At 44.0% G+C, this 9037-nt stretch overlaps 1 protein-coding gene across 2 annotated transcripts in view; it reads right to left on the reverse strand.

The window, feature by feature from the left end:
- Nucleotides 1–9037, reverse strand: part of tmem237a (transmembrane protein 237a) — a 112765-nt gene that overhangs the window by 99383 nt on the left and 4345 nt on the right. For both annotated transcript variants that reach the window (XM_082966893.1, NM_001141863.2), the window contains exon 3: nt 5243–5401. In XM_082966893.1, coding sequence (XP_082823019.1) covers nt 5243–5401 — 159 coding nt within the window. The remainder of the gene's footprint in view (nt 1–5242; nt 5402–9037) is intronic.

Raw genomic sequence — 9037 nt, forward strand, 5'->3', positions numbered from 1 at the left:
GGTCTACTACACCTGTTGTATTCAGCATTTCACTGTGAGGTCTACTACACCTGTTGTATTCAGCATTTCACTGTAAGGTCTACTACACCTGTTGTATTCAGCATTTCACTGTGAGGTCTACTACACCTGTTGTATTCAGCATTTCACTGTGAGGTCTACTACACCTGTTGTATTCAGCATTTCACTGTGAGGTCTACTACACCTGTTGTATTCAGCATTTCACTGTGAGGTCTACTACACCTGTTGTATTCAGCATTTCACTGTGAGGTCTACTACACCTGTTGTATTCAGCATTTCACTGTAAGGTCTACTACACCTGTTGTATTCAGCATTTCACTGTGAGGTCTACTACACCTGTTGTATTCAGCATTTCACTGTGAGGTCTACTACACCTGTTGTATTCAGCATTTCACTGTGAGGTCTACTACACCTGTTGTATTCAGCATTTCACTGTAAGGTCTACTACACCTGTTGTATTCAGCATTTCACTGTGAGGTCTACACCTGTTGTATTCAGCATTTCACTGTAAGGTCTACTACACCTGTTGTATTCAGCATTTCACTTTAAGGTCTACTACACCTGTTGTATTCAGCATTTCACTGTAAGGTCTACTACACCTGTTGTATTCAGCATTTCACTGTGAGGTCTACTACACCTGTTGTATTCAGCATTTCACTGTAAGGTCTGTTGTATTCAGCATTTCACTGTGAGGTCTACTACACCTGTTGTATTCAGCATTTCACTGTGAGGTCTACTACACCTGTTGTATTCAGCATTTCACTGTGAGGTCTACTACACCTGTTGTATTCAGCATTTCACTGTGAGGTCTACTACACCTGTTGTATTCAGCATTTCACTGTGAGGTCTACTACACCTGTTGTATTCAGCATTTCACTGTGAGGTCTACTACACCTGTTGTATTCAGCATTTCACTGTAAGGTCTACTACACCTGTTGTATTCAGCATTTCACTGTAAGGTCTACTACACCTGTTGTATTCAGCATTTCACTGTAAGGTCTACTACACCTGTTGTATTCAGCATTTCACTGTGAGGTCTACTACACCTGTTGTATTCAGCATTTCACTGTAAGTTCTGTGAGGTAATTTCTTTAGCCGCCAATGAGATTAAAGGCTGGTGATCTCACATTAGGTGACTTTTAGATTTGAGATTTTTTTAAACATTTTAATTCAGGTTTTTATGATTAACCACATTTCAATGATTTTTGAGAAACGTAAAAAAAACGTTATTATTGACGGAAAAGAAACATTCCACTAAAATGTGCGTATGAAAATCATAACTGGCACGCGGAACGGTAGAACTGGTAGGAAAAATTGCGAGCTTCCCCAAACTCACACTCCGCCTTTGAATTCTTTATAAAATAATTTTCCTCCCCATTTCCCTGGTTGGATTCTTCCTATAGGCTAATTTGAAGCGAGGTAAGACATGCCTCATAATATGAAACAAAACATTCATGCCTACTGTCTCCAGCTGACTTTGTAAAGTGGTGAGTGACTCGCTGATAGCAGCCTGCAGCCTGAATTGTGAATGGGAGGCGTGCTTCAATTAACAGTTTGAGAAATAAAAAATAGCTATTTTTAATCGTGCACCAAAACTGTTTTTTTAATACGCTGTTGCTTTTAAAATTATTGCACAATTGGAATTCGGACATTCTTCATGTCAAATTGTTTACAAATATGCTTCACAGTTCGAAACACAATTACATTTTCTCTCTCACCGGTGTTGTACAGGTCTTGTAAAAGCTCATGGTTTATGTAGGAGGTCATCTAACACAGTGGGACTACCATCCAAAACCACGGAGGAAAAACGCATCCCATTTTAACATGGAAATAGCTGTTCCTTCATTCAGTCTACAGTAGCAGCCAAAATGTGTGGTGTTTAATGTAGGACCTACATTCCACATTAACCTGTTTATCTACTCGTCATTCAGACAAGGAGGTGAATGAACATGTTGTTTGAGGAAAGAAACCACTTTACAAAATAAAATTAGTTATTATTCCCATACCATTATTACAGAGAATCAGACACATTATGCTACTCTCTGCAGGCAGAACCCAGGGTAACAGAACCTAGAGTAACAGAACCCAGGGTAACAGAACCTAGGGTACTAGGGTAACAGAACCTAGGGTAACAGAACCTAGGGTAACAGAACACAGGGTACTAGGGTAACAGAACCCAGGGTAACAGAACCCAGGGTACTAGGGTAACAGAACCCAGGGTAACAGAACCCAGGGTAACAGAACCCAGGGTAACAGAACACAGGGTACTAGGGTAACAGAACCCAAGGTAACAGAACCTAGGCTACTAGGGTAACAGAACCCAGGGTAACAGAACCCAGGGTAACAGAACCTAGGGTACTAGGGTAACAGAACCCAGGGTAACAGAACCTAGGGTACTAGGGTAACAGAACCCAGGGTAACAGAACCCAGGGTAACAGAACCTAGGGTACTAGGGTAACAGAACCCAGGGTAACAGAACCCAGGGTAACAGAACCTAGGGTACTAGGGTAACAGAACCCAGGGTAACAGAAACTAGGGTACTAGGGTAACAGAACCCAGGGTAACAGAACCTAGGGTACTAGGGTAACAGAACCCAGGGTAACAGAACCTAGGGTAACAGAACCGAGAGTACTAGGGTAACAGAACCCAGGGTAACAGACCTAGGGTAACAGAACCGAGAGTACTAGGGTAACAGAACCCAGGGTAACAGAACCTAGGGTACTAGGCTAACAGAACCCAGGGTAACAGAACCCAGGGTAACATAACCTAGGGTACTAGGGTAACAGAACCCAGGGTAACAGAACCCAGGGTAACAGAACCTAGGGTACTAGGGTAACAGAACCCAGGGTAACAGAACCCAGGGTAACAGAACCCAGGGTAACAGAACCTAGGGTACTAGGGTAACAGAACCCAGGGTAACAGAACCCAGGGTAACATAACCTAGGGTAACAGAACCTAGGGTACTAGGGTAACAGAACCCAGGGTAACAGAACCCAGGGTAACATAACCTAGGGTAACAGAACCTAGGGTACTAGGGTAACAGAACCCAGGGTAACAGAACCGAGAGTACTAGGGTAACAGAACCCAGGGTAACAGAACCTAGGGTACTAGGGTAACAGAACCCAGGGTAACAGAACCCAGGGTAACAGAACCTAGGGTAACAGAACCCAGGGTAACAGAACCCAGGGTAACAGAACCTAGGGTAACAGAACCTAGGGTAACAGAACCCAGGGTAACAGAACCCAGGGTAACAGAACCAGGGTAACAGAACCCAGGGTAACAGAACCTAGGGTAACAGAACCCAGGGTAACAGAACCTAGGGTACTAGGGTAACAGAACCCAGGGTAACAGAACCCAGGGTAACAGAACCTAGGGTAACAGAACCCAGGGTAACAGAACCTAGGGTACTAGGGTAACAGAACCCAGGGTAACAGAACCCAGGGTAACAGAACCTAGGGTACTAGGGTAACAGAACCTAGGGTAACAGAACCCAGGGTAACAGAACCCAGGGTAACAGAACCTAGGGTACTAGGGTAACAGAACCCAGGGTAACAGAACCGAGAGTACTAGGGTAACAGAACCCAGGGTAACAGAACCTAGGGTACTAGGGTAACAGAACCCAGGGTAACAGAACCTAGGGTAACAGAACCCAGGGTAACAGAACCCAGGGTAACAGAACCTAGGGTAACAGAACCCAGGGTAACAGAACCTAGGGTAACAGAACCCAGGGTAACAGAACCCAGGGTAACAGAACCTCAGGGTAACAGAACCTAGGGTAACAGAACCCAGGGTAACAGAACCCAGCGTAACAGAACCTAGGGTACTAGGGTAACAGAACCCAGGGTAACAGAACCCAGGGTAACAGAACCTAGGGTACTAGGGTAACAGAACCCAGGGTAACAGAACCTAGGGTAACAGAACCCAGGGTAACAGAACCCAGGGTAACAGAACCTAGGGTAACAGAACCCAGGGTAACAGAACCTAGGGTAACAGAACCTAGGGTAACAGAACCTAGGGTACTAGGGTAACAGAACCCAGGGTAACAGAACCTAGGGTACTAGGGTAACAGAACCCAGGGTAACAGAACCTAGGGTACTAGGGTAACAGAACCTAGGGTAACAGAACCTAGGGTACTAGGGTAACAGAACCTAGGGTACTAGGGTAACAGAACCCAGGGTAACAGAACCTAGGGTACTAGGGTAACAGAACCCAGGGTAACAGAACCTAGGGTACTAGGGTAACAGAACCCAGGGTAACAGAACACAGGGTAACAGAACCTAGGGTACTAGGGTAACAGAACCCAGGGTAACAGAACACAGGGTAACAGAACCTAGGGTACTAGGGTAACAGAACCCAGGGTAACAGAACACAGGGTAACAGAACCTAGGGTACTAGGGTAACAGAACCCAGGGTAACAGAACACAGGGTAACAGAACCCAGGGTAACAGAACACAGGGTAACAGAACCCAGGGTAACAGAACACAGGGTAACAGAACCCAGGGTAACAGAACACAGGGTAACAGAACCTAGGGTACTAGGGTAACAGAACCCAGGGTAACAGAACCCAGGGTAACAGAACCTAGGGTAACAGAACCTAGGGTAATAGGGTAACAGAACCCAGGGTAACAGAACCTAGGGTAACAGAACCTAGGGTAATAGGGTAACAGAACCCAGGGTAACAGAACCTAGGGTAACAGAACCTAGGGTACTAGGGTAACAGAACCCAGGGTAACAGAACCCAGGGTAACAGAACACAGGATAACAGAACCCAGGGTAACAGAACCTAGGGTAACAGAACCTAGGGTACTAGGGTAACAGAACACAGGGTAACAGAACCTAGGGTACTAGGGTAACAGAACCCAGGGTAACAGAACCTAGGGTACTATGGTAACAGAACACAGGGTAACAGAACCTAGGGTACTAGGGTAACAGAACCTAGGGTACTAGGGTAACAGAACACAGGGTAACAGAACCTAGGGTACTAGGGTAACAGAACCTAGGGTAACAGAACCTAGGGTAACAGAACCCAGGGTAACAGAACCCAGGGTAACAGAACCCAGGGTAACAGAACCTAGGGTACTAGGGTAACAGAACCCAGGGTAACAGAACCCAGGGTAACAGAACCCAGGGTAACAGAACCTAGGGTACTAGGGTAACAGAACCCAGGGTAACAGAACCTAGGGTACTAGGGTAACAGAACCCAGGGTAACAGAACACAGGGTACCTTGGGTCTGAGCTTTCTTTTTCTTCTTCCTCTTCTGTGGTGGGACTTCCTGTGGTTCAGGGGTCAGAGGGACCGTCTCTGACTGCCTCCTACTGGCCAGTCCCTCCATCTCAGTACCTGGCTCTGGGGGGCTGCCTGGGTAGCAGACAGCAGAACACACTGACGAAGACACTTGGTTCAGTATACAGACATGAGTTGGCAAAGGGTTACCAGTAAAGTAGCAGAATTGTGAAAACTTTTAGGATTTTATGGAATTTTTATAACATGTAAAGTTTAAAAAAACATTGGGATGATAACATCATTTTTATAACAATATATATATATATATATATATGTTTTATGATTTACATCAACCCTCTTCCTGCCCAACCCTCTTCCTGCCCAACCCTCTTCCTGCCAAACCCTCTTCCTGCCCATCCCTCTTCCTGCCCAACCCTCTTCCTGCCCATCCTTCTTCCTGCCCAACCCTCTTCCTGCCAAACCCTCTTCCTGCCCAACCCTCTTCCTGCCCATCCTTCTTCCTGCCCAACCCTCTTCCTTCCCAACCCTCTTCCTGCCCAACCCTCTTCCTGCCCATCCTTCTTCCTGCCCAACCCTCTTCCTGCCCAACCCTCCTCCTGCCCAACCTTCTTCCTGCCCAACCCAACCCTCTTCCAACCCTCTTCCTGCCCATCCCTCTTCCTGCCCAACCCAACCCTCCTCCAACCCTCTTCCTGCCGAACCCTCTTCCTGCCCATCCCTCTTCCTGCCCATCCCTCTTCCTGCCCAACCCCTCCTTCCCCCCCTCCTGCCCAACCCTCTTCCTGCCCAACCCTCTTCCTGCCCATCCCTCTTCCTGCCCAACCCTCTTCCTGGCCAATCCTCTTCCTTTCCCAACCCTCTTCCTGCCCAACCCTCTTCCTGCCCAACCCTCTTCCTGCCAACCCTCCTCCTGGCCAACCCTCTTCCTGGCCAATCCTCTTCCTTTCCCAATCCTCTTCCTTTCCCAACCCTCTTCCTACCTTCCTGTGGGTTTTCAGTCCAGCCCTAATTTAACACACCTGATTCTACTAATTAGCTGCTCAACAAGACCTTAACTAGCTGAATCAGATACGCTGAATTAGTGTTGGACTGAAAACCTACAGGACAGTAGATCCCCCCCCGACCTTGTCACAACACAACTGATTGGCTCACAAATTAACTTTTAACAAGGCAAATTCCAGGTGACTACCTCATGAAGCTGGTTGAGAGAATGCCAAGAGTGCGCAAAGCTGTCATCAAGGCAAAGGGTGGCTACTTTGAAGAATCTCAAATATAAAATATATTCTGATTTCTTTTACACTTTTTTTGGTTACTACATGATTCCATATGTGTTATTTCATAGTTTTGACGTCTTCACTATTATTCTACAATGTATACAATAGTAAAAATAAAGAAAAACCATTGAATGTGTAGGTGTGTCCAAACTTTTGACTGGTAATATATCAGCAATGATGAGCCACCAGGTATAGATAACCTTGTTGGGAAACTACAGAGAATGGTAGCAGACTGTATTACCACCAGGTATAGACAACCTAGATGGTAAACTATTGAGAATGGTAGCAGACTGTATTACCAGGTATAGACAACCTAGATGGTAAACTATTGGAGAATGGTAGCAGACTGTATTACCATATAGACAACCTAGATGGTAAACTATTGGAGAATGGTAGCAGACTGTATTACCATATAGACAACCTAGATGGTAAACTATTGGAGAATGGTAGCAGACTGTATTACCACCAGGTATAGACAACCTAGATGGTAAACTATTGGAGAATGGTAGCAGACTGTATTACCATATAGACAACCTAGATGGTAAACTATTGGAGAATGGTAGCAGACTGTATTACCATATAGACAACCTAGATGGTAAACTATTGAGAATGGTAGCAGACTGTATTACCATATAGACAACCTAGATGGTAAACTATTGAGAATGGTAGCAGACTGTATTACCATATAGACAACCTAGATGGTAAACTATTGGAGAATGGTAGCAGACTGTATTACCATATAGACAACCTAGATGGTAAACTATTGAGAATGGTAGCAGACTGTATTACCATATAGACAACCTAGATGGTAAACTATTGGAGAATGGTAGCAGACTGTATTACCATATAGACAACCTAGATGGTAAACTATTGGAGAATGGTAGCAGACTGTATTACCATATAGACAACCTAGATGGTAAACTATTGGAGAATGGTAGCAGACTGTATTACCATATAGACAACCTAGATGGTAAACTATTGGAGAATGGTAGCAGACTGTATTACCATATAGACAACCTAGATGGTAAACTATTGGAGAATGGTAGCAGACTGTATTACCATATAGACAACCTAGATGGTAAACTATTGGAGAATGGTAGCAGACTGTATTACCATATAGACAACCTAGATGGTAAACTATTGGAGAATGGTAGCAGACTGTATTACCACCAGGTATAGACAACCTAGATGGTAAACTATTGGAGAATGGTAGCAGACTGTATTACCATATAGACAACCTAGATGGTAAACTATTGGAGAATGGTAGCAGACTGTATTACCATATAGACAACCTAGATGGTAAACTATTGGAGAATGGTAGCAGACTGTATTACCATATAGACAACCTAGATGGTAAACTATTGAGAATGGTAGCAGACTGTATTACCACCAGGTATAGACAACCTAGATGGTAAACTATTGGAGAATGGTAGCAGACTGTATTACCATATAGACAACCTAGATGGTAAACTATTGGAGAATGGTAGCAGACTGTATTACCATATAGACAACCTAGATGGTAAACTATTGAGAATGGTAGCAGACTGTATTACCACCAGGTATAGACAACCTAGATGGTAAACTATTGGAGAATGGTAGCAGACTGTATTACCATATAGACAACCTAGATGGTAAACTATTGGAGAATGGTAGCAGACTGTATTACCATATAGACAACCTAGATGGTAAACTATTGGAGAATGGTAGCAGACTGTATTACCACCAGGTATAGACAACCTAGATGGTAAACTATTGGAGAATGGTAGCAGACTGTATTACCATATAGACAACCTAGATGGTAAACTATTGGAGAATGGTAGCAGACTGTATTACCATATAGACAACCTAGATGGTAAACTATTGGAGAATGGTAGCAGACTGTATTACCACCAGGTATAGACAACCTAGATGGTAAACTATTGGAGAATGGTAGCAGACTGTATTGCCATATAGACAACCTAGATGGTAAACTATTGGAGAATGGTAGCAGACTGTATTACCATATAGACAACCTAGATGGTAAACTATTGGAGAATGGTAGCAGACTGTATTACCATATAGACAACCTAGATGGTAAACTATTGGAGAATGGTAGCAGACTGTATTACCATATAGACAACCTAGATGGTAAACTATTGGAGAATGGTAGCAGACTGTATTACCACCAGGTATAGACAACCTAGATGGTAAACTATTGGAGAATGGTAGCAGACTGTATTACCATATAGACAACCTAGATGGTAAACTATTGGAGAATGGTAGCAGACTGTATTACCATATAGACAACCTAGATGGTAAACTATTGGAGAATGGTAGCAGACTGTATTACCATATAGACAACCTAGATGGTAAACTATTGGAGAATGGTAGCAGACTGTATTACCATATAGACAACCTAGATGGTAAACTATTGAGAATGGTAGCAGACTGTATTACCATATAGACAACCTAGATGGTAAACTATTGAGAATGGTAGCAGACTGTATTACCATATAGACAA

Source organism: Salmo salar, chromosome 21 (assembly GCF_965601325.2).
Source record: "Salmo salar chromosome 21, fSalSal1, whole genome shotgun sequence".
Lineage (NCBI taxonomy): Eukaryota > Metazoa > Chordata > Actinopteri > Salmoniformes > Salmonidae > Salmo > Salmo salar.